The 26,988-nt window shown below is 39.4% G+C and overlaps 3 protein-coding genes across 4 annotated transcripts in view; 1 reads left to right on the top strand and 2 right to left on the bottom strand.

Moving 5' to 3' along the window:
• Positions 1–26,988, top strand: part of LOC307003885 (uncharacterized protein) — a 160,727-nt gene that overhangs the window by 115,273 nt on the left and 18,466 nt on the right. The gene's annotated exons all lie outside the window — the stretch shown is intronic.
• Positions 1,478–26,988, bottom strand: part of LOC307003863 (Golgi apparatus membrane protein TVP23 homolog B) — a 291,916-nt gene continuing 266,405 nt past the window's right edge. Inside the window, exon 8 of the mRNA XM_079622718.1 lies at positions 1,478–1,487. The gene's annotated coding sequence lies outside the window, so the exon portion shown is untranslated. The remainder of the gene's footprint in view (positions 1,488–26,988) is intronic.
• Positions 11,819–21,635, bottom strand: LOC307002658 (sialoadhesin-like). Its single transcript, XM_079620493.1, has 7 exons — positions 21,606–21,635; positions 16,897–17,166; positions 16,696–16,824; positions 16,416–16,595; positions 14,742–15,023; positions 14,313–14,555; positions 11,819–13,409 (listed from the first exon to the last, which is right to left on the bottom strand). Exons 2-7 carry the CDS (start codon positions 17,030–17,032, stop codon positions 13,279–13,281), a joined length of 1,101 nt encoding a protein of 366 aa, XP_079476619.1. The 5' UTR covers positions 17,033–17,166; positions 21,606–21,635; the 3' UTR covers positions 11,819–13,278.

Genomic DNA, 26,988 nt, shown 5'->3' with positions numbered 1-26,988 from the left:
CAACGGAACAGACTCGTCCCCGAGTCATACTGAATCCATCTCATAGTCCCGTGTCCACCCAGGTTGACGTCGCTCTCGTACTGGGCGTTGCAACTTTAGCTGATGCATCACCACTGTAGAGCCATCCTGCAGTCTGTCGGGGTCCTTTTGTTGTATATCCGGCTCCTGGACAGGCTGTTGTACAGGACCAGCAGCCACTGATGCTGACCCTTCCTTTGGACCTTCCACATTACGAGGGAGACCAGGTGCTCTTTGATGAACCCAACTGGCCCCCAATGGGACATCCAACTGGCCAGCCACCCTCCGACTTGAGCAATGGGACTCAGCTCCCTCTTGCGGAAGGACCAAGGGTGCAGTGGTTTCTGAGAGAGAAGAAAGAACATATGGTTTCAGTCTGTTAAAATGCACCACTATCTCCGGCTTCCCCTCTCCCAACACCACCCGATACAATGCATCAGAGATGCGTTCCACCACTTCATAAGGGCCCTGGTAACGCCTTTGTAGTTTTGGGCAAACGCCCTTTTTCTTTGCCTTATTCCGTACCCACACCAATTCACCCATAGAATAAAACTGCAAATTAGCCCGAAGATCGAATGACCCCTTCTGCTGCCCAGAGGCTTTAGCCTGATGTCTCTTTACTGCCTCTACTACTGTGGATAATGTGTCCGCCAACCCAGTCACGTACTCACTGGCAGACACAAACTTCTCATGATGGCCTACATTCAGCATCACATCCAGAGGAAGAACAATTTCCTGACCAAACAAGATCTTGTAAGGTGTAAACCCTGTACTGGCATGGACACTACTTCGATAAGCCATCAACACGTATGGCAACAGACAGTCCCAGTTGGATTGATTTTCATCAACAAACAAACTCAACATCGACAATAAAGTACGGTTAAATCGCTCCACCAAACCATTAGATTGTGGGTGATATGGGGAGCTACGTGTCTTACTCATATCCAACAGTCGGCACAATTCTTTAAACAGGGCAGACTCAAAATTTCGCCCCTGGTCAGAATGAACACTTCGGGGAGTGCCAAAGCGACATATCCACTCCTCAACCAGGACACAAGCAACCGACCGTGCCTCCTGGTTGAGAAGGGGAAATGCCTCCGTCCATTTAGAAAAGTAATCACTCACGACAAGGATATACTTATGCTTTCTAGGAGTCTCAGGTAGAGGCCCCAAAATGTCCAAAGCAATACGTTCGTGGGGACGAGAGGTAACTGAAGAATTCATTGGCGCACAGGGGGCCTTCCTATGTGTCTTTCGAGACGCACATTCTACACATTGCCTACACCACTGTCTTACATCTGCAAACCACCCTGGCCAATAGAAACGATCTCTTACTTTCTCTTGCAATTTTTGAATACCCAAATGGCCTCCTGTTACCGAACTGTGCAGTTGATTCAACACAGATGCTACCAGCGCCTTAGGGAGAACCACCTGTACTTTTGAGGCTGCATCTGAGTAAGGGGGGGGTACTCGTACCAACCGCTGGTCTTGCAACCGCAATTGGCCCCAAACAGAACTATACTTCTTCAGGGTAGCATTTTGCTGTATTTCAGCTGCATTATCATCTGGGTCTTGCCTAAGATGAATAAGAAGGGCCAATTCTGGGTCATCTCGCTGGGCCTGTGCCAAATCATCACCCTCCCCCCTGTTATTAGTTTTCTTTTGCACCACCTGGGGGCCCTCCTTAACAGCACACACTAATATAGCTGGTCCCTGAATAGGGCTGATGGGGCCATCTTGCTCCTGGGCTTTCACGTAAGCTGGTAGCCGTGACAAGGCATCTGCATTGCCATGCTGCTTTCCAGGACGATGTACAATTTTATAGTGAAAACTTGCCAATTGCTCCACCCATCGAGCTAGCTGCCCCTCTAAGCCCTGAAAGTTATGCAACCATCTCAATGAGCTATGGTCTGTGCGCAACACAAACTCCTTACCTAGCAAAAAATGCTTAAAGTACTTTGTGAAAGTCACCATCGCTAACAACTCTTTCTTTGTAGTTGCATACTTGCGTTCCTCTTTAGTAAGGGCCCGACTGGCATAAGCTATTACTCGTTCCAACCCACCCTCCTCTTGCGAAAGCACAGCTCCTACCCCCACATCACTAGCATCAGTGTCCAATATAAAGGTTTTATTGGGGTCAGGATAAGCGAGCACAGGGGAAGTAATTAACCTAGCCTTCAACTGATTGAAGGCTACCTGACACTCCTCGCCCCACCTAAATCTCCTCCCCTTCTCAGTCAGCTGATGTAATGGACGTGCTATGTCTGCAAACCCCCTTACAAATCGTCTATAATAGGAGGCCAAACCTAAAAAGCTCCTCACTTCAGTCTGAGTCCCAGGGATGGGCCATTCCCTCACTGCTTCCACCTTTACAGGGTCGGCCATAATTCCTTCAGCAGAAATGATATGCCCTAAATACTTGACACGAGAGGAAAACAAATCACACTTAGAAGGTTTTACCTTCAGATTTGCAGCCTTCAACTTAGCCAATACTTCCCCCAATCTCGATAAATGCTCCTGAAATGAACGACCAAACACTATAATGTCGTCCAAATAAACTAAACACGTAGTCCATTGCAAGTCAGCCAAAACCAAATCCATCAAACGCTGAAATGTACTAGGTGAGTTACAAAGGCCAAAACTTAAGACGTTAAATTCAAATAACCCATGTCTTGTGGAAAAAGCGGTCTTGCACTTATCATTAGCATCTACCTCAACCTGCCAGTAACCACTGGCAAGATCCAGGGTGGAAAATAGCTTTGCATTGGTCAAACTATCCAGGGCATCATCTATTCTGGGGAGGGGATAGGCATCTTTAGCTGTAACATCATTCAGCTTCCGGTAGTCTACGCAAAAGCGCAAACTACCATCCTTCTTTCTTACTGGGACAACCGGGGCAGCCCATGGACTACACGAGGGCTGTACAATCCCATTTTCTTGCATTTGCTTAATATGATCATGTACCTCCTGTTGCAAATGCAACGGAACCCGACGTGGGGGTATCTTAATTGGCTTTGCATCCCCTGTATTAATCTGATGCGAGGTCAAGTGGGTTCGCCCTAGATCATGATCCCCAGTGCTAAACACTGAAGCATACTGCCCCAACAACTCACGGATGGCCTGCGTTTCAACCATAGACAGCCCCTTTTGATCTAAGCCCAGCTGCATTGAGAGAGCATCCACAGACCACCCTATGGGCATCTCAAACTCATTCCGTTGGCTGAAAGGCACTGCTTCAGGACCAACTACTACGTCTGTAGACAAGGTCCCAATCTTCATCCCCTGCCTAAGGGTGAGAGGATTATCAGTTACATTAATCACTCTAACAGGAATAACCCCTTGCCCAACATTACAAATGACTCGAGCCACTAAAAGGTCACAGTGTTTTGATAAAGAGGAGGAGGGTTCCACCATCCCAGCTATCTGTCCTGCAAGGAGCCCTTCTACTACCCCAGAAATAATAGCTTCACTACGCGGCTGTACTATGGAGTCTCTTTGAACAGTGACAGCCTTAGGCTGACAAGCATCCACTGATAAAATTAAGGGGAACTTCCTACCCATGACTGAACAGCACTTTTCCCCCAAATCAATGGTTGCCCCATACTTTAGCAGAAAATCCATCCCCAACAAAATATCAGGGGTAGATATGTCAGCTACAAGGAACTCATTTATTAACGCTAGGGACCCAAACTGACAAATAGTTTGCCAACGGCCTAGAATGTACATAGTACCCCCATTAGCTGCGGAAGCTTCCCCCACATAATCGAACAACTGACACCCCCCCTCTGTTAACTGTAACCACACATGTTTAGGGATAATTGAGGCCTGCGCCCCCGTATCCAATAACAAATGTACATCAGACCCACCTATTTTAGCATTGAGATACACTCCAGAGCTGGGTTGGTTACACAGGGCCAATCTCGTGGACTTCACTAATGAGGGGGCAGGCATTTGGCCTTCTGTGCCTGCCCCCTCTAGTTTCCCTGCAAATAGGGACAATTTCGACGTAAATGACGGTTACACCCACACTCCCAACAGGCCTCTCGATCACGAGATGACCGGTCCATAGCCCACCCCATCTGTCTGTGAGTCTCAAAGGAACCATTTCGCCTACCAGATGGTGGCATCTCAACACCAGCCTGTAGAGACTGAACTGTCTGCTGCAAAGTTTTGACTTCCTGTCTCAACCCTTCTACCACTCCCAAAAGTGTCTCCATTTGTTTATTATCTGGAACACTTTCAGACACCACCCGCACTTTAGTATCTGCAACAGAGCAGTTTCGCTCCAAACTTCGAATTAATTCTAATTCAGAAGCCAAATTGACAGCCTCTTCTAAGGTGGATGGTTTTGCACTGCGAAGCTGGACACGCAAATCCCCACTCCCCACGTGCTCTTTAAAATGGTCACGAGCAAATAAATCACGTGTATTATTATCAGCGGAGGGGTAAGCTTTAGTAATCAAACGACGCAAAGCATTCCCAAATTCCCTCGCAGTCTCACTAAGCAATCGCCGACGGGCTAAAAAACTGGCCCTATTCCAATCATCACTATCCCACCGCTGCCACCAGTGTAATAATAGCTTTTCTTAATAGGCTGCTGCCACCACCTTTAATTATTTTAGCCAGTATGGTCTGGCAACAGAGGACAACACACCACCACAACTTCAATTTAAATACAGTTTTATTAACAGAGGGGACTACAAGGACAGGCTAAACACAACCTGGGAAGCCATAGAACTACCCAGAGCACTATGTGAATTCACTCACTTCATTGGTGACAAACCCCAGAATAAATTACAGTGGCACTTCAAACTCATTTAAAACCTCATGCATGTGTAAAACGGTACCTATGACTGTTCCCTACCCTCCCAGTTTTTGTTACACCCACCCTTACTATCACCCTCTATTATTACGAGACACAGCTTTATTTATTACATCAGTTTAATTTAAAAACTATCTTAAAACAAACACTTAACTCGCCCACCGCGACGCTGCCCCTCCCAACGGGGGGGGGGGGGGGGGGGGGGGAATTCCACACCGTCCCGTGCAGGGCAACGAGAGCGTCGTTGCGGCGTGTTGCCACTTCAGCACTCACGTGGATGATGTCTGACAGTCTCAATCACACCAAAGGGGAAATCCCACCGCAAGTCTGCTTCAAAAGGGCAAAGTCCAGCCGGGCTCTTGCAATTCGGCGGCAGCATCAGCACTCAGCACAATATGACGGCACTCCTAACCTCCCATCTATCCACTCTCTCCCCGTACCCACTATCTACCTATCTTCATCGCCGGCGGCCCTAAGCAACCGCGAACGACACCCCCCTCCCAAAAAAAAGGTGAGCACCGCCGTCTTGTTGTCCACCTTGTCACTGGAACCGAGCGCGCCTTCATTCTCTTTTGCGCTACATTTAAACCCTTTTTCCACTCCCAGTCTCTCACTAAACAGCTCCCGCCCCGGTGTTTCTCGTTTCTCAATCAGTCTCATTAATTAGTTGCCAAGCCAATATCCCAAAACGCAACACACATTACATTTCTTATTTACAGAAGTTGTGCAAATATTACAATACATTTTAATTTAATTTATTTATTTGCAATTTAATAAATTTAGCTGTCTGCTGTTTGCTCCCTGAAACAATTATTAAACTAATATTAGCACAAGTTTAGCCTCAAACCACCTGATAGTGATGGGAAGTTCGGATCATTTTACTGACTCTCTTGTTCGATCTCGTTCATCAAAATGAACTTTTTTCGATTCGTTTAGTTAATTTAAGGGGTTTTAAATGTTATACTTTTAACAGGCAAATTCCCCGAACACATCCACCTACGCAATCTTGATCATATTCTGAATTAAGAAATTATTATAATGCAGTCAAAAATAATTTACAGGGAACATAAATAATTACTTTACCTTCCGAGTCTTTCATTCTTTTGTCACGTGACAGGCGTTTATAAAAAAGAAAAACGTGTGGATTTTAACTACACTGTAAAAAATAAAATGACCATTTGTCCAGCATACTGTGCTTTTTGAGTCACATCATGTATTGGGAATTGTGGATAACTGTGAATGAATCTACATAAAATACACGTTAATCCAACGAAATTCTCCAAAATGTCACAGCTACATGTTTAACAAAGTTTTCTGGATACATTTTTTTTATGTTGAACGGCAATGCTAAGATCTAAATAGTTTTTTTTTTTTTTTTTTGTATTTTGTATGTTCTTTAAACAATAATAAATAAAAAAAGATCTAGTTTGCGCATGCGTGATGAGCAAGAACAATATGAGCAAGAACAATATGAGCTCATCCCAGCTAAAAATTTTATTGGACGTGGACTCCAACATCACTCAGATGTCAAATTTTGGTTGAAAATTAAAATTGGGTTGACGTCTAAACATTTTTCTGATGTCAGGATCCAACTTTATTAAACAACTCCACAAATAGCATTACTAGCTTCACTTATTACAAAAAAAAGCCACCATTATGGAGATCAGTGTTTGCTTTAGTTGGGCTCTTGACCCTTTTATTATTAACTTTAGATTTTGCTTGTATGCTGTTACTGAGTAGTAACAGTCAGACGGACAAAGAGAAATTGTGTTCTGATGGTATCGGCTATGTTTTGGCATAATCATATTGTGATCTGAAATGATCAAAACATATTTAGGTAGTTTGGTTTAACTTGTTAATACGGCAGCTAATGTTTCTAAATCATATGATTTTCAGTATTTTTAATATAATCCAAGAATAGTTGTTCTGATCAAAAACACAGACATCAAAAATCAGCCTGTGAATCTCAACAATGGTGACAAGAATAAAGCATGTTGCAGTGGCTGCCACCAATCAACTCATTAATGGCTCCCATCATGCATTGCGGAATTAATAAATTATGATCTGATTTGTCGAAGTAATTGTCTTTTCCTAATTGAATATTTTGCTCATCACCATTGTTGAGATGCATAGACTGAATCTTCATGTCTATGTGTGCCTAAAATTAAGTTGTTTTTTTTTCAAAACAACTTTAAAATAAATTATTCTGTATTTAGTTACCAAAAATTCTGGATATTTCTGTAGAATCACAGTTATGCTGTAATAAACTACATAAATCTAAATCAGAAATTATGATTGTCATAACATGACCAATTGATCACTTTTTTTCTCTGTTCATCTGTCTGTTATAATAACAGCAGGCACACAACATTTTAAGTAAATAATATAAGGGTCAAGAGCCCAACTAAAGCAAACACTGGTGGCTTACAATTTGTGATTTTCTCCTTCAGTGATTCTGCTTGCACTCAAAAAAATAAATTGTTGAATGAACATGATTTAATCGTATCACCCATTATGCATCTAAGCAAGATTTGATTATTTTATTTGAACACAATATTGATTTGTAAATTGAACATGATTTTTATATGTCAATGCAACTTCTTTGCAACTAATTGAATCAACATGTTTGTATTGTGTTAGACTAATCAAATGTATTCTCATTCACTCAAAGCACAGGAAAGCAGAATCACCAAAGGAGAAAATCTAATTTTTAAGTCACCATTATGGAGATCGGTGTGTGTTTTAGTTGGGCTCTTCACCCTTATATTATTAACTGAGTTTTGTTTGGCTGCTGTACATAAGTTATAACAGCTAGATGAACAAATATGAACGGTGATCTGATGATGTTGATTGTGTATTAATATAACCATTATTTCACAATCATTTAACCTGAATCATTGAACTCATATAGAGTCCAATTTATGATTTAGGTTTATTTTATTAATTTTAGCTGCATAATATGTTTAGCCTTTTCAATGAAATTAAACGATCAAATCAATAAAAAAAAAATATATATATATACACATTTATTTTTTAGGCACACACAGACATAAGATTTAGCGTACGAATCTCAGCAATGGTGAGAAACAGATCACCTCTGATCATAAGCTCATTATTTATTCATGCAGCAATGCATGATGGGAGCTATGAATTTGTTTTGATTGGTGCAACACAGAACGCACTGCAACATGCTCTATATGAGTTCAGTGATTCAGGTTAAATGATTGTGAAATAATGGTTATGTTAATACACAACCAACACCATCAGATCACCGTTCCTATTTGTTCATCTGGCTGTTATAACTCATGTACAGCAGCCAAACTAAACTTAGTTAATAATTTAAGGGTGAAGAGCCCAACTAAAACACACACTGATCTCCATAATGGTTACTTCAAAATTTGATTTTCTCCTTTGGTGATTCTGCTTTCCTGTGCTTTGAGTGAATGAGAATACATTTGATTAGTCTAACACAATACAAACATGTTGATTCAATTAGTTGCAAAGAAGTTGCATTGACATATTACAATCATGTTCAATTTACAAACCAATATTGTGTTCAAATAAAATATTCAAATCTTGCTTAGATGCATAATGGGTGATACGATTAAATCATGTTCATTCAACAATTAATTTTTTTGAGTGTGTTAACATCAGGTGTTCATCACTAATGCTCAATCATCACTCAATTATTAACTTAATTATCTCATTAACTTTGACACTCTTGAGTGTTCATTTAACACTCATATTTTAACACTTTACACTCTTGAGTCTGGACTCATATAAACTCCCAGGAGTGTTAATTTAACACTGGAGTTTTTGCTGTGTAGTTCTTGTGTTTCTCTATTTTCTGTTCTTGTGTTCCTCTTTCCTTCAGTGATTCTGCTTGTTAACAGCAGGTGTTCATCACTAATGCTCAACAATCACTTACATATTCACTTAATTATCTTATCAATGTTACTTTTTACTCTTTGTAGTGTGGATTTTCCTGTGGGGTTGAAAGGGTTAACAGTGTAAGATAAAAAGACACACCCACGAAAAGTATTTAAACAGTAATAAACTGTAAGTTATAAAACAGGTTTATACTGGCAACACTGTTGTAGTTTACTGTAAAATGTAGTTTTTTGGGTCACCGTTGTGCTGAAGAGTAGAGCCTGTGCTTCAGTCCAGCAGAAGATCTAGAAACATTGATGATATGCTGCATGTTGCTTTATTTAACAGACGGTGACTGTGTAGTTGCTGTTCCAGTGGAAATATTTTTATACTTATGTTTTTTAGTGGTTTCTAATGAAAGTTCATAATAACTGTTTGCTCGTGTATTTAATGCATTATACATTTTAGATAATACATTTAAATGACAATTGTTGGTCAATGTAAGGCAGTCGGTTTCTGCAAGTGAAATTAGTTTTAACTTGAGTTTTAATTTAGTGCATTTTACAGTAACAAACTGTATATTACAGTAAATAACTGTACAATTAACAGTAAATTACTGGCAACAGTGTTGCCAGTATTTTACTGTAAAAAAAACGGTAAGGTCTAACAGTGCACCCACTGTTTGTTATGAATTTTAATGTTCATTTATAGGCTATTGACAACTTTGACTAAATTTGTTTATGACGGAGCCGTTGTTTATGCTGACTGGGAAACGAAGGGAGGGGGAGGAGACGGGATGAGGAGGAGGGGGGGGGTCTAGCTAGCCTCCGTTTTGTTTGACAATACTTGAATGTCAACAAGAAGTGACGTCACCCAGCATCGCTTAGAGCACTTTTAATGTAAATTTCAGATTTAAAGATCTTAATTTTTGTGTAAAAACACAGTTGTCATCGTTTACACACAATTTATGGATTAGTTTTACGATCTCTTTGTGAACTTTCTAAAGCGTCAAAGTGGTAGTTGCGTAGCTGTCAATGGAGGAACAGAAATCTCTCAGAATTGAGTAAAAAGATCTTCATTTGAGTCCCCAAGATGGACGAAGGTCTTATAACAGAATTTACATTTTTGGGTGAACTATCCCTTTAAGGCTACTATCAAGATACAATCCTAAATCCTCAGTGTCTGAGGAAATAAAAGGAATAATAATACCTCGTTCAATAACATTCAGATCCTTTTTCTTACTTGGCACAAAGATAATCATTTGGGTTGTATCATCATTTATATAGGGGGAGATGTCTGTGGTTGTACAACTTTTTTCTGCATCTGTAACTTACCGCATTTTTAGCTGGAGTTCTCAAACTTTATACAAAGTACCCACATTTGTTCTCTACAAAAGCCACCCATTCAAAACTCCTCAAGATTATGAGGTTGATGTCAGACACATGCTGTGCCTTTGTTACAATTTTCCTACTTCTGAGGTATAAAATATTTCTGTGATATTATAATCTTTGTTTCCTTAATAAATACAATATTATCCGAAGAAAATTATTAGAAAAGACGTAATCATCAACGATGAACATAACATGTACCCAAAATTGTAAATGCATTTGACGGAGAGACTGAGAGTGAAAGAGGAAGTAGAGGAAAATAAACTGGTGTGAAGAGAAGCTGTTTTATTCGTGCTTCTTGCAGAATGACACTGAACACATAAGAATCTGAACGCTTGCTAAGCGTCTGTATCATTGATCATACTTGGGGTCAAAGGTTATTCATTAATCTCTAAACTTATTATAGTTTTTCTCAAGTACTCATACACTAAAATTATATTAGAATAATTTCATCAACGTAACGCCATTTTCTAAAAGATTTCTCAGAACAATTAACACTATTCTTTTGATTCACATTTAAAAACATATTCATAACTGGACACCGTGAGATCATGTTTGTCACACAGTCAGCAGTTCTCACCATGTGAACACTATGGGCCCGATTTTAACGCTCTGAAACGCAAGTGTCAAAGTGCAAAGCGCAAGTAACTTTGTGGGCAGATCCCGGCGCTGTTGCTATTTTCCCGGCGGGATAAATGACTCTTGCGCCCGGCGCAAATCTAAAAGAGGTAGGTCTGAAGTAGCTTCATTATTCATAGGTGTGGTTTGTGCGTAACGTGAAATAAACCAATCAGAGCGTCCTCTCACATTCCCTTTAAGAGCCGGCGCGCTTGTTCCATGGCGGATCGCTATTATAACGGCAGATTTGCCAGCACACGCCAGGAGCGATTCACAGCCGAGGAGACCGGCGTTCTCGTCAGGGCCGTAAACACAGAGAAGTGACATTGGGGATGATGAGAGAAACCCACACAAATTAGCTTCGGTTAAACAGGCGTAGCCTATAATTTGGGTAAATGTGTAGCCTAATCTAGATTGTTATTATTTTTTAATCTTGATAGATCTTTTTCACATCTTCACGGACACAACAATGATTTCCCTCGTGTGTTAATATTTTTCCTTGTAATAATGTATGATTTGCAAAAATGAAAACTGCTGCGTCTGTTTATAATTATTAGAGAATCAAAGTGGATGCGCGTTAACAAGCACGCGCCCTTAAAATACCATATCACTAACGCGCAACGCAAGGCGGAATTGCTTTCTAAAACTGGAAAATAGCACCAGGGATGTTTTGCGCCGGAACACGCCTCCTCTTCTCACTGAACCGCCCCCGCGAGCGCAAATTCATTCCCTAATTTACCGACGTGCGTCTGTGGAGGGAAAAGTCCGCTGTGCGCGGGTGCAAAATAGGAATGATACATGCGTCGGTGTACAAAGTCAATTGCGCTGGGTGCAAGATAGGGCCCTATATGTTTCACACGCCAGTCAGAACCACAGGATGTGAACAAATAAGTGTGTGCCAATAGACTGTACAAAAAAAAGCATGCTCAAGAATTGTTTAAAATTATATATTATTTTTTCTCTCCATATAAATGTAATAATTTCTGTGGATTAAAGTAGTTTTATGCTGCAAAGTCCAATATTGAGAGATTAAAACTTGATTCACGATTCTTCTGCTTGTATTTGTGGCACTGCAAGACAAAGCATCAGATCCAGAATATTTCAAAAAGGCTCTTTCTTTATTAAGAAAAGTAAACAATTAAAATATGAAATACTGCAGCAATACAAGTCAGGAGACTTACACTAAAATAAGGAATATACACGCTTACAAATGACAGTGTGTTCATGGTTATAATGTGAATCATGCAAATATCACAAGATATCACACAAGCCTTATATGGTAAAGAATTACATCGCATTACATAAAGCAGAACAAAATGTCAGGCTTAAGAGAGGCATTTTATTGTAATTAAAACAAAATATAAATATTAAAAGAGGAAAATAATTTGGCCAATGGGATTGTGGGAATGAAACTGTGAGAGGACGGGGATGTACTAGCGATGCTAAAGCTATATAATAGTTTATTGGTCAAAAACAGAAAAACTAAACAAGTTAAACAAGTTAACATGCATGTACTTTGTTAAAGTCAACATTAAATCAAAATGTACCCTTTCTTGGCTATTCCACATTTAACCTGCTTTTTACAATCAATCTCTGGTGTATAACATCAATTGGGATTGGAGTCAGTGGAAGTCAAGTGGGTTCGGAAATCTGGTTCATGTTGACTTTAACAACCGTAACATGCCAAATCATTGTGAATCAGGAGTGACTCCTGTATGTCACACACACACACACACACACACACAGTCACACACACACACACACACACACACACACACACACACACACACACACACACACACACACACGCACGCACACACACACACACACACACACACACACACACACACACACAGTCACACACATTCACACACACACACACACACACACACACACACACACACACACACACACACACAGTCACAAACACAGTCACACACACACACACACACACACACAGTCACACACACAGTCACACACACACAGTCGCACACACACACAGTCCCACACACACACAGTCACACACACACACACACACACACAGTCACACACATTCACACACATTCACACACACACACACACACACACACACACACACACACACACAGTCACACACATTCACACACACACACACACACACACACACACACACACACACACACACACACAGTCACAAACACAGTCACACACACAGTCACACACACACAGTCACACACACAGTCACACACACACAGTCGCACACACACACAGTCCCACACACACACAGTCACACACACACACACACACACACACACACACACACACACACAGTCTCACACACACACACACACACACACACACACACAAACACACACACACACACACAGTCACACGCACACACACACACACACACACACACACACACACAGTCACACACACACACACAGTCACACACACACACACACACACACAGTCGCACACACACACACAGTCACACACACACAGTCACACACACACAGTCACACACAGACACACACACAGTCACACAGTCACACACACAGTCACACACACAAGTTTAATAAATCACTCGGGTGTTTTATTCCTCATTCTGCAGCATTTGTAAATCAGCACGACTGTCACTAGCAGATATGGACAAGCCGCCAGAACAGAAGTGAGTATTTTGAGGACAGAGATCTGAGATTCTGAACGAGACCCTGAAAAACAGAAACACGAGCACTTTATCATGCGCTATATCTGAACGAGGGCATATGAAGAAATACAGTGCTATGCATAAGTTTAGACACACATGCTAAAGTTGACTAAAAAGAGGAATAAAAAATCATCTTTTGGAAATTGAACTTAATGCCTTAATTTAAAAAAATAGGAAAAATCCAACCTTTAAGGACACCAATTTTCTTTGTGAATGAATAATGTATCGTAAATAAATAAATGTTCTTCCTTAAAATACAGAGTGCATAAGTTTGGACACCCCTATGTTAAATTCCCATAGAGGCAGGCAGATTTTTATTTTTAAAGGCCAGTTACTATATGGATCCAGGATACTCTGCATCCTGATAAAGTTCCCTTGGCCTTTGGGATTAAAATAGCCCCACATCATCACACACCCTTCACCATACCTGGAGATTGGCATGGTTTTATTTCAGTTAGCCTAACAGCTGGTTTGATTTGCATTGAGAGATGATCTTATGGAAAGTACTCCATGCCAATCTCTAGGTATGGTGAAGGGTATGTGATGATGTGGGGCTATTTTAATTCCAGAGGCCAAGGAAACTTTATCAGGATGCACAGTATCCCGGATCCATGAAATAACTGGCCTTTAAAAATAAAAATCTGCCTGCCTCTATGGGAATTTAACATAGGGGTGTCCAAACTTATGCACCCTGTATTTTAAGGAAGAACATTTATTTATTTACAATGCATTATTCATTCACAAAGAAAAATGGTGTCCTTAAAGGTTGGATTTTTCCTATTTTTTATATTAAGGCATTAAGTTCAATTTCCAAAAGATGATTTTTTATTCCTCTTTTTAGTCAACTTTAGCATGGGTGTCTAAACTTATGCATAGCACTGTAAATCACAGTTTCATGGACTCTCACCTCTGACTGAGATCCAGCTCTCGGGCGACTCTCCTCTCGCTGTGTGTTTGCAGTAGTAGAAACCCTCATGTGACTTTGAGACAGTCGGGATGATCATCTCTGTAGTTTGATTCTGGACGAGTGATCCATCTTTATAGAAATCAGCGCTGAGGATCGGTGGGGATGCAAGTTTATATAAACAGCGTAGAGTCAGAGTCTCTCCTTCAGTCACAGGATGAACAGGACTCTCCAGAATCACACCAGCTACAGAAATAGAGGAAACATGCAATATATGAACAACATGGAAACATAATAAAAACAAGACAAAATAAAAAACAGACCTTTTTTATTTTCCACTGCGCACCTTTTTCTGAGTGTTTTAGTGTATTGCTATGATGTTCTGGCTGGTTGCTTACTGTAAACTCAATAAATACAGAAATACAGACTCACAGTGTACAGTGATATTAACAGGATGATATTCCTCTCCAGATTCAGACTGACACCAGTAAACTCCAGTGTCTGATTCTAAGGTGGGGCTGATTGTACATGTAGATCCAGTTTGTGATGCCCTGTAAAATGATGAACAATCTTCCAGCCCCCAACTCTCTGTGTATCTTCTCACTGTCCATCCATCAGAGTTACTCTGGTCTTCACAGCTCAGAGAGAGAGAGACCAATAAGAAGTGTTGAGTTCTGTTGGGACGGATGATCAGAGACACTGGAGGAGAAACACCTGACAAGACCAGTACAGATATCGTTTTAAAGTATACACAGCAAAAACTCCAGTGTTCACAGAAAACACTCCAGTGTTAAATTAACACTCCTGGGAGTTTATATGAGTCCGCACTCAAGAGTGTAAAGTGTTAAGATATGAGTGTTAAATGAACACTCAAGAGTGTTAAAGTTAATGAGATAATTAAGTTAATAATTGAGTGATGATTGAGCATTAGTGATGAACACCTGATGTTAACAAGCAGAATCACTGAAGGAGAAAATCACAAATTGTAAGTCACCATTATGGAGATCAGTGTGTGTTTTAGTTGTTCTCTTGACCCTTATATTATTTACTTTAGATTTTATTTGTCTGCTGTTATTAATTTATAACAGACAGATGAATAAAGAAAAAAAGTGATCTGTTGGTTATGTTATGACAATCATAATTTGAACTTGATCACTGAACCTTTTATTTCTGACTTAGTTTTAATTTGTTTATTACAGCATAACTGTGAATCTACATAATATCCAGAATTTTTTATATATAAATACTGAGTAAATTGTTGTAATTATTATTAATTATTTATAAAAAAAAATCTTTATTTTAGGCACACACAGACATCAAGATTCAGTCTATGCATCTCAACAATGGTGATGAGCAAAATATTCAATTAGGAAAAGGAAATTACTTAAAAGACAATTCAGATCATAATTTGTTAATTCCGCAATGCATGATGGGAGCATTAATGAGTTGATTGGTGGCAGCCGCTGCAACATGCTTTATTCTTGTCACCATTGTTGAGATTCACAGGCTGATTATAGACCTCTGTGTTTCTAAATAAAGTGATTTAAAAGTCTCGTGATCAGAACAATGTTTATTAAATATTTTGGATTATGTTAAAAATACTGAAAATATATCCTTTAGAATCAGAGAGCTGCTTTATAAACAAGTTACACAAAACTATCTAAATATGTTTTGTTTACTTCAGATCGCAATATAATTATGCCAAAACATAACCTACACATTCAGATTACTTTTTCTCTTTGCCCATCTGACTGTTATTAATCAGTAACAGCAGACAAACAAAATCTAAAGTTAATAATATAAGGGTCAAGAGCCCAACTAAAGCAAACACTGATCTCCATTAATGGTGGCTTACAATTTGTGATTTTCTCCTTCTGTGATTCTGCTTGTTATCATCAGGTGTCTTCAATAATGCTCAATCATCACTCAATTATTAACTTAATTATCTCATTAACTTTAACACTCTTGAGTGTTCATTTAACACTCATATCTTAACACTTTACACTCTTGAGTGTGGACTCATATAAACTCCCAGGAGTGTTCATTTAACACTGGAGTTTAGTCTTCATTAAAGATGAAGCAATAATTTAAACTAAGTGAACTCACCAGTGACCCACAGTGGTTGTGTGTTGCTGTACCATGTTTTATAGGCTGGGTTTCCTCTCTCTGCTCTGCACACATAAACTCCAGTGTGTTTTAGATCAGCAGAACTGACAGTGTGTTTTCCTCCAGGTCCTCTTCTGCTGTCTGAGAGCGGCTCATAGCAAACACTCTTGTCTGTGTTAACTGAGAATATGCAGATGATCACTAAAGGATTTTATCTCTAATAATGTGTTTGATAAAACCAGTAAATGTAAATGTTATCGCATGGAGGACATTATAATACCTGATGAGACAGTGAACCAGCTGAACGTCCAGCCTGTAGAAGAGCTGTTCACCTTACAGTTCAGAGTCACTGGATCTCCTTCAGTCAACCACGTCTGAGGAGAAACACTTAACACTGTCTGGGCTTCCTCTGAAATAGAGACATCACTCATTAATAACATGTTACACTTGTGTGTGTTTATGAAGAGATGATCAAACTCACCCGATACTGTCAGTGTAACTTCATCACTGTGTTGTGAAACGCCTGATCCTTCAGTCTCTGTTACATGACAGGAGTATTTCCCTGCGTCAGACTCAGTCACATAAACTGTGTGTTCCTGTAGTTTACTGGAAACCATGAATGTACCTCCTTTATACCAGTTGTACTTCCAGCTTGAGACTCCGTCAGCATCAATGTCACATCTGAGAGTGACTCTCTCTCTTCTGAATACATGTTGATCAGGTTTAATGGTCACTCTGGGTTTTGGTCTTTCTGCACAACGACAACAATAAATAATGAAAATAATGTGATGATTAATTTAATTAATCAAAATAATTCAATGTGCTGGGTTTTTTCTCGAGAAAAAGTTCCTGGATAAACATATTTGTTGATCCTGGAACAACATTTCAATCAACCAATCAGATTTGAGGGACAAATTTACAGGTTTTGTGTATCACAAATTGCTGTTCAAAGGACTTTTATTATTTATTTTTATTAAATCTATTCAGTTGGTGGCTATAGTGAAAAATTGTATAAAGATACTCTATGTTTCTATATTCTTCATAACACATTTCAGCCATGTTATATTAAAATGTATAATATTACAGACATTTTTGTGAGTGAATGTGTTTTTTTTGTTTGTTTTTTGTCACACCTCAGAACTGTCTGTGTGGTGTTACTAGTCACAACTTAATTGATATAACTTGTTTAAAAAGCTGTGTTTATAATCATGACACTCTTTTTCACTGGGGATGGATTCATGAAAATCTTCTTAAGAAAGAAGTTAAAAAAGATCTTAGGATAAACTAGATAAAAAAGTTTGTAGACAAACTTTAAGTTATGAAAAAGCCTTGCCAAAAAGTTTGAAGAAGTTTTAAAAGCTTGAAGTTTGAAGGTTCTTAGTTTTAATTTGTTTTAGTTTAGTAGTTTTAAAAGTTTGAATGTTTTCAGTTTGAAATAGTTTAAGTTTTAGTTTAGTAGTTTTAAAAGTTTCCCAGCTAACAGACCTTTGTTATAAGAATGTTCTCCAAACATTCAGTGTTGGTTCCGGGAATGTTAAAATGTCCAGTTTTCTTGACGTTAGAGGAACGTGTTTTAAAAGGTACACAGAAAAAACTCCAGTGTTAAATGGACTTTGGACTCCATGGATTGGAGTTTATTTGGCTCCAGCCTCAAGAGTGTAAAGTGTTAAAATATGAGTGTTAAATTAACACTGAAGAGTATTAAAGTTAATGAGATAATCAAGTGATTAATTGAGTGATGAATGAGCATTATTGAAGACACCTGATGTTAACAAGCAGAATCACCAAAAGGAGAAAATATAATTGTTAAGTCACCATTATGGAGATCAGTGTTTGCTTTAGTTGGGCTCTTGACCCATAAACTGCTACCTTTAAATTTTGTTTGGCTGCTGTATGAATTACGACAGCTGGATAAACAAAGAGAAAATGTTATAAGGTGATGTTGGATGGAAAATTTTAATCATTTGACCTGAGTCACTAAACCTATAGTCACATTGTTGGTTAAAGCAGCCCTCTAATTCTACATCCTATGGTTTTCAGTTTTTCTGTACAATCAAAAATAATGTTAACTAATAGTTGTTCTGATAAAAAAAAAAAAAAAAAAACAGACTTTGAACCAGTTTATTTGTTTAAACACACTTGACATCAATAATCAGCATATGAATCTCAACAATGGTGACAATAATAAAGCATGTGCATTCTGGGTACCACCAATCAAAACTCATCCATTGGCTCCCATCATGCATTGCTGTATGAATAAATTATGATCTGAATTGTCTTAGTAATTTCCATTTCCTAATTGAATATTATTTTTGTCACCATTGTTGAGATACATACACTGATTATTGATGTCTGTGTGAGCCTAAAAGAAAGATTTTTTATTTATTTATCAGCATATTTTTTATAACAAATCTTTTGAATAAATGTATATCGTCAATGGATCTTATGATGTAGATTCACTGTGATGCTATAATCAATAATATTAATCTAAATCAGAGATTAGGCTCTAACTGAGGTCAAATGATTATTATGTTAAGACACGACCACCATCACTTGATCACCTTTTTTTTGTCCATTTGTCTGTTATAACTCAGTTACAACAGCATAACAAAATCTAAAGTTTAACATGTAAGGGTCAACTGGCCAACTAAAGTAAACACTGATCTCCATAATGGTGACTTAAAATTCGATTGATTTTCTCCTTCAGTGATTCTGCTTGTTAACATCAGGTGTCTTCAATAATCCTCAATCATCACTCGATTAATCACATAATTATCTCATTAACTTTTACACTCTTGAGTGTTAATTTAACACTCATATTTTAACACTTTACACTCTTGAGGCTGAACCAAACAAACTCACAGGAGAGTTAATTTATAACACTGGAGTTTTTTCTGTGTACCTTTTAAAACACGTTCCTCTAACGTCAAGAAAACTGGACATTTTAACATTCCCGGAACCAACACTGAATGTTTGGAGAACGTTCTTATAACAAAAGTCTGTTAGCTGGGAAAATGCACATTCCGAACTTAAATGTTTGTTCAAGAATGCTTTGGAATATAGACATACGATTGTTTTAAAGAAGACATTTGGCAGATTTTTGTAGACGAGAAATAAATTAAGAAAGTGAAACAGAAAAAAAAGTCATAGAAGTTTGAGTTTATGAAAATATACAACGTAAAATTTTTATTATTCATATTTTATATAAAATACATTTTTTCAAAACCTGGGTGACTCTAAAACTGCAAAAAAAAAAAATCAAAGCCAAAAATCTGAACAAGTTGTGTTTCAAATTTTAGGTTGATATCTCAAAAGTCGCTTTCAGTAAGATTTTGTTTGTGCACAGTACCAAACTTTTTCACTAGTTGACATTACTGACCATATAAGGGCGCCTTCATTTCCATATGTTTTTTCTTTATTTTTAAAACAAGAAAAATATTCTTGTTGCAAATTGATATATTACAGCTCCTCTGTAATTTATTTTGAAAGTCACCAAATATGAAACCTAGAGATTGTAAGCTTTCAAATGATATATAGTTTGTCAATGTTAGTTCAGGTTTAGTATATTACTATTTTAAATATGTAATGACTTTGGGCCCACCGGTGGGCCGGTTAAAGGGGGTCGCACACCGGACGAGAAGCGCAGCGCTGCATCGCGCAACGCCATGTTTTTAAAATTCGAACACATTATTCTCTATGAGTGTACACACACACCGGCGGCGCCATTCGGCGTCTGTCCATGCGCCCAGCAACGGCTCAGGACCGTGTTCAAAATCCTGCCTCGCCACAGAGCGCCATTTACATAGTTTTATTTTAAATTTACATTTATTTGTCTCAAATCGTCGTTAATGTATACAGACTTCACTCTGTGCTGCAATATACATTTAGTTTTACATTCATTCACAGAAATCAGCTGCTTGAATGAAAATTGCAGATGTTATCGGATTTTCAGGTGATATTCTCAATTCATTCAGTTAACGGACGCTCTGAGGTAAAGTGTTCAGACTGCAGACTAAGCAATGATTGTATTTAATTGTACAGTACAATCATAACATAGTACAGACATTATCTTAATTCCATAATGTCCTTAAACATAACAATATTGCTGGCCATAAACTGAGAAAGTGCGCGTCCGGTGTGCGATACCTCGAGATACCCCGAGTTGAAAAATCTGAACTTCTGCGTCAATTCGCGCCGCGTTAACCAGTCAGGAGCCTGCTTGCTTCACGTGGCATGAAGTGACGTCCCAGATAGCAGACCGATGTCGATTCAACGTTGATTTTTAGTTGTAAAGGTTAGTATCAATCATCAATCAAATTTCAACGTTGAATCAACTTCAGAACGTTATTACACCGAAAATAAAACATCGATTCAACATTGAAATGCGGTTGAATGGTGTGTCTGACATTGATTCAACGTTAATTCGATGAGCAAAACGATGTTGTTTCAATGTCACGAGAAACGTCGTTTCCACATTGATTCGGTGTCAGTTTGCTATCTGGGGTAGCATAACAAACTCCTGCTCGAAGTCATTCAAAATGGAGGATAAACTAATTTTAGCTGTGAGTGGTCACCCGGAATTATTTGACTCAAGTTCATATTTTATAGAGACAGGAACAAAAAGGACCTCGCTTGGAAGAAGATAAGTGAGGAGATTGTACAACCTGGTAAGTTGTAAGATATACAAATTTCACTTTTGTGTCACGTTATTGATCTACTAACTCGCTAGTAAGCTGCTGTGCTGCTAGTTTACAACTATTTAAATGAGCTATCAACATCAGACATCTTGTAAAAAGATGGCCACCAACGGGTTTCGAATCTTTTGAAACTTTCGCCTCTGACGCGCGTAAATTCCGCTTCAAATTTATGTTTTTACGCGCACGAATTTCGCTCTTGACGCGCGAATGGACACAAAGTGATCAAGCGTATAACTAGATGCGGCAGGCGCGAATTTGACGCGCTATTCGCGTCCGGTGTGAACGCACAGTAAGGGTAAGAAAGAGAAGGGCTTTAAATTATATATTTCGAGCTACATTGACAACTTTTAGGGTGAGTATTCTCTTATATCATGCGAAATCTGACTAGCAAAGATCCGGTTATCTCCCCCCCAAACACACACACACAAATTACGCCCCTGCCTGCAACAGAATCACACATTTGTGATGAAATTAATGAATCAAATTCACTCACCTTCAGTGTGTCCAGAGTGGATGATTGAAATCAGCACTAAAATACAAAGTAAAAAAAAATATGTGTATTTTTAAATGTTTCTAGTAAATATCCTCAAACTCATCTGTGTTTGCTTTCACAAAGCTTTCGGTGTCTATATGTTTATTTCCACTAGATAGCGCTTGTGTACTTCAATACTCATTTATTTCAGTAACTTTTGATCTGTCTAATCTGTATATTGTTATATTTCGACTATTTTATAATGCTTATTGTGATTTCTATACTCAACTGTTGTATATTTGAGCAATATTTATTCTTTCTAAGAGTTTTTGGGTATATTTTATTTTGTTCCCATCGTGCCTTTGTATGTCACATCCTGTTTTGCCACCGAACAACGAGTCAGAACTGCGGCCCCAGTTTCACTGCTGATCATATGGAATGAACGATGTAATCATCGCAAAGTTTAAAGTATTGCTCTTTATGATTATAAGTCATCAAAATCAAGAAGCTTCAAGATATAACCCCCCCTCTTAGCTCACAAGCAGGCAAAAGTGGTATCTGGATGTATTTTCTGTTTATGTACGAGTTTAAAGTCATGTGTGTTTTCCATGTAACTGAATGTATGACATGTTTGTTGTATATTCACCCTTTTTACTCAGTTCTACGGTGTTGGTGTCTAACCCCGGATTTCCACCAACTGCGGATCGGCTCCGCTGCATGTCGGCTCCGTGCTCCGCTGTCCTTCAATACCCACCAGGTCCGGATTTGTTGCGGAACGGCTGCGGCCAAGGACCCACGAGATCTCGCTAATTCACGTGCGATCGCGTGATATGTAGTTTCTATAAACAGAAACTAATTTCCACCAACTGCGGAACGGCTGCGGATCCGCTCCAGAACGGCGGCGGAGTCAATAGGTTTCCATTAAAGTCAATGTGTGTATTTCCACTGAATGCAGAACAGCTGCGTTCCGACTCCGGCGATCCGCAGCCCTCCGGAGCTGATACGCAGAGCTTCTATTTTTGCCGGATGCCGGAGAGCTCCGCAGCACTACAGAACAAACCAAAACAAAAAAAAAGATCCGTTTAATTTTCAAAATAAAATACACCGTGATCATGGCGGATCATATTTGGCGGAAAATATGATGATCATGGCGGAAAACTGTTCTTGGTTTGGTGGTTCTGTTTATCGAACTACATATCGCGCGATCACACGTGAATTAGCGAGATCTCGTGGGTCCTCGGCCGCAGCCGTTCTGCAACAAATCCGGACCTGGTGGGTATTTAAGGACAGCGGAGCACGGAGCCGACACGCAGCGGAGCCGATCCGCAGTTGGTGGAAATCCGGGGTCACCCTCTCTGCCGTGCACGCGCTACGCGGTTTAGAGCACAGTCTCTGTCTCGCGGGCGCGCTCGCTCTAGATTCCGGAGATTTTAACTAATTCGCGGGCATCAGTGAGCCGCTATCAATATGCGGGAGACTCCCGGAACTTCGCGGGAGACTTGGGATGTCTGTATTTCTATACTGAAATAATATCGGCATTATAATTATTGATTTTTCATTAGGCTATTTTTCTGGTGCCCTCTCAGCTCTTGGTGCCCTACGCACAGCACGTGGTGGGAGCGGCGGCGCTGCACCCAAGCACATAACGGACATATCGTGTGTGTCATTATGTGTCAGGAAATGCTGACACGGATGAACCAATGCTATAAGTTCTGTAAAACCTTTCTAGAGTCTGAAACAGGTGACAATAATAACTCATACATTTGTACTAACTGCAAACTAGTGATCTACTGAATACTAACTAGTGTAGGCTATATCTACTTAATGCATCATGGACAGCAAACAAACCAACAGAAATGATTCAGCAAACACAATTACAAAGCAAAAAACTGAGTGACTAAAACAGACTAACTGACCCAAACACAACACAGTGCATTTCTCTTTCACAAACACTATCTGCTCACTTTCTCTCTCAAGCTCGCCTTTCACTCATAGATCATGGACTAGAGCTGGATTTGAAACTGAGAGCAGTGTAGCAACATTGACTGACATCTGGTCAAATTCATTAATTTGCCTGAACAGAGAAGAGGTCTGTGTCTCGTTTCTCCATTACAACACACACACAAAGAGACACGTGACACCCAAAATTCCTCACACGTAACAGGACACCCACGTCTCCAGAGAGATAAGCACGCACACACCAAGAGACTTTATTCAACAGAATCATATTTAAGACCTCAACAAATGGACTTGATATTTTTGTGTTGCCATTTATATGTCATGACAGGTTTTGGGATTTAATGTAAGTTTTAATGTGTACTAATCAAACTCTAAATGCTTCTAATCTGTATATTTTATGTAACTCTGTATCCCTATAATCTAAATCGGAAGTGTTTGATGTCTCTGTAATTCTCTAAATCTAACGGAGTTGAATCTCGATAATAGACTGTAATGGTATGATTATTTCGATATGAATTCTTTCCAGTCATAGAAATGACTAGTCCCGGAGCTCTGTCATAAACTACACAGACTGGGGTCTTGACAGGACAAAGGAAAAGTCTCCCGCTCTCAGATCACTGAAGGTTATTGGCTGATCACGCCGAACGAAGGCGTGACCCATACAGTCTTTATAAGAGAGCCAAAGCTCTTCAGTAGTAAATATGCTGCACCATGTGTCAAAATGATTGATGGCTTCCGGTTGACCTTTGACCTTTTCCGGTCCCGCCTCTTCCGGTGTCTATTGTTGTGGTTGAATTGTGGTATTGTTGTGCGTCCGGTGTGTATAGATAAGTATTGAGCAGATGACCTATCTATCCGATCAATCAAATGTTTTGACAGGTTGACCATCGGGTCTCTACTGATAAGGGTTGAGCAGTTGACCTATCTATCCGATCAATCAAATGTTTTGACAGGTTGACCATGCTGCATCTATGATAAGGGTTGAGCAGTTGACAGTTTGAATGGGTTGTTATAGGCCATGTCTCACCACTCCAGACTGTTGCTTGGTTTCCTCTGTAATGTGAGACAAAAAGTCTGCGTCACAATTGGGTCCCCCCTCCCTCTGCAAGTGTGTCACAGTGTCTTCACATCTCTCCCTCACCATCTGTGTGACAAGCACTCCCCCTAGCCTTCCATGTCTGCTCTGACGTTTGAAACATATATTTAAAAGATTATAAACTAAATGCTTATAAAATATAATGCAAATGAAACTATGAAAACATAACGTTAAAACTGTATAAATTAAATGGATATAAAATGATTTAACTATGGTTGAAACACGGTGTTCTTTATAAATAGTTATATGAAATGGATATAAAACATACAGTTAAAAATGTATAAAAGAAATGGCTATAAAAAATAATTTAACTACGGTTGAAACATATTATTCTTTATAAATGTAGCCTATATATGAAATGGACATAGACAAACTAATGTTGAAACATGCTGTTAAAACATCTTGCTAAAACCATATACAAAACTCTAATGATTATAAAATAGCGTTCTAAAAAATCCTGTCGAATCATACATTTCAGTTAAAAGTTGTAAATAGACCCTGTCTTTTTCATGAATAAGCATACATCATCTATAAAATTACTGCGTCGTGATTATACTGACTATAAAGTAAATCTGTCGTGCCTCTAGCTATGCATGATCGCGCCTCGCTGTCTCTGTTTCTCAGCCTCTTTGTGTATGTGCGTAACTGTGATGTTGTCAAGGCAGTAAACACTGATTATCTCTGATAACATACACACACGATTGAACAGCCATTTGTTTTATGGCGGCAAATCAATGACAATAATAAACGAGCGCACAGCTGATGCTGGCGCGCGCGGTAAATGACTTTCGCGAGCGAATAACAGATCTACACGCGAGGAAACGGGAACTCGTGAGCTCATTCAAGCCCTGCGCACGCGCAGACATCTCCTCTGCACGCAATACAAGCCATCGCGCGCGCGCATGATCATTCCCCACCATAGACATCATATAGATAGACGCCCTATCGACCGCTACTGCCTATTAGCGCGGTCGAGCCATCTTAAACCGGTCACCCGCTCCACTCAGTGTATTCTGTATGGCCGGTGCAATGAGCTGTTAAAAATATTTTTATACAAATAACACAAATAATAGTGTTATAAATATAAAATGTAGAAAATTGTAAACATTTTGGTAGATTTACAATGCGAATAACCATGGAAATGTGTCATTACAGTCTGTAAATATCTCTTAACAACACAAGAATGCAATCACTACCCCTAAGACTAGTGTAGTTTCTGGTAAGAATCTATTCTATATTAACAATGCATTAAATCACATTACACATTAATAAACAACAATAAATAAATAAAATAAAAACAAATTAAGTGATAACTTGCATATCTGGTCCGTTAATGAAGCCATGTCTTAAGTGATTGTCTTCTTCTTTGTTTTTAACGGTGGTTGACAACCAGCTTTTGGGTCGTGCCTTTGCCGCTCTTGATTGACAATCACAGGCGTCCAATCACAAGTGACTTCCGGGAAAGAACCAATGACATTTGAGGTTATTAAAACAGTAAGCCCCGCCCCTCGACTGCCAAAAATAAACGTGTTCGAGCGAGCAAAAGCAGCAGGCGAGAGCAGATCGAGCGCGAGAGCGTGGGGAATGATCATGCGCGCACGCGATGGCTTGTATTGCGTGCAGAGGAGATGTCTACGCGCGCGCAGGGCTTGAATGAGCTCGCGAGTTCCCGTTTCCTCGCGTGTAGATCTGTTATTCGCTCGCGAAAGTCTTTTACCGCGCGCGCCAGCATCAGCTGTGCGCTCGTTTATTATTGTCATTGATTTGCCGCCATATTGTTTAAAAACACTGATGCGAACATTTTGCATTCCCTGTTTGACTGAACGAAATCAAATATAGTTGGTTAGTTAGTCAGTCTATATCTTGTCTAACAATATGTATCCTGACTATGGGATCTCTATTCGCAGAATCGATCGTAACATCGATATGCTGTCTTTGTCTTCATTATCTACGACGCACATCAATGGTCATGTAGCCGTTTGTTTTTTTAAAAACACACCAGGACGTCATTTTCACGGGCCAGCGTGACAGACATGATTAAATTATGACTATAGTCTAGGGCAGAGGTACTCAACAGGCGGCCCGCGGGCCGCATCCGGCCCATCGGCATTAATTTTATGGCCCGCGTCATGCAAAAGATGAATGCACTTTCTTTTCTTTTTTTTAGCTCAAACGTCCGTGTGACTTATATGTAGCCTATGTTTAAAACCGCGGATGCTTTGGATAATCCGTGGGTCGATTAATAAAAAATAACATTCATGTTTAATGGGACTTTATAGCTAGCCTACACTGTTAGCCCTTACTGTAGAAAAAGACCAAATTATTACAATATCATACCATTTTCCACTA

The sequence above is a fragment of the Phoxinus phoxinus genome (genome assembly GCF_949152265.1).
Source record: "Phoxinus phoxinus genome assembly, chromosome: 1".
NCBI classification, from domain to species: domain Eukaryota; kingdom Metazoa; phylum Chordata; class Actinopteri; order Cypriniformes; family Leuciscidae; genus Phoxinus; species Phoxinus phoxinus.
Note: the sequence above shows the minus strand (reverse complement) of the source record. Positions and strands in the feature narration are given on the sequence as shown.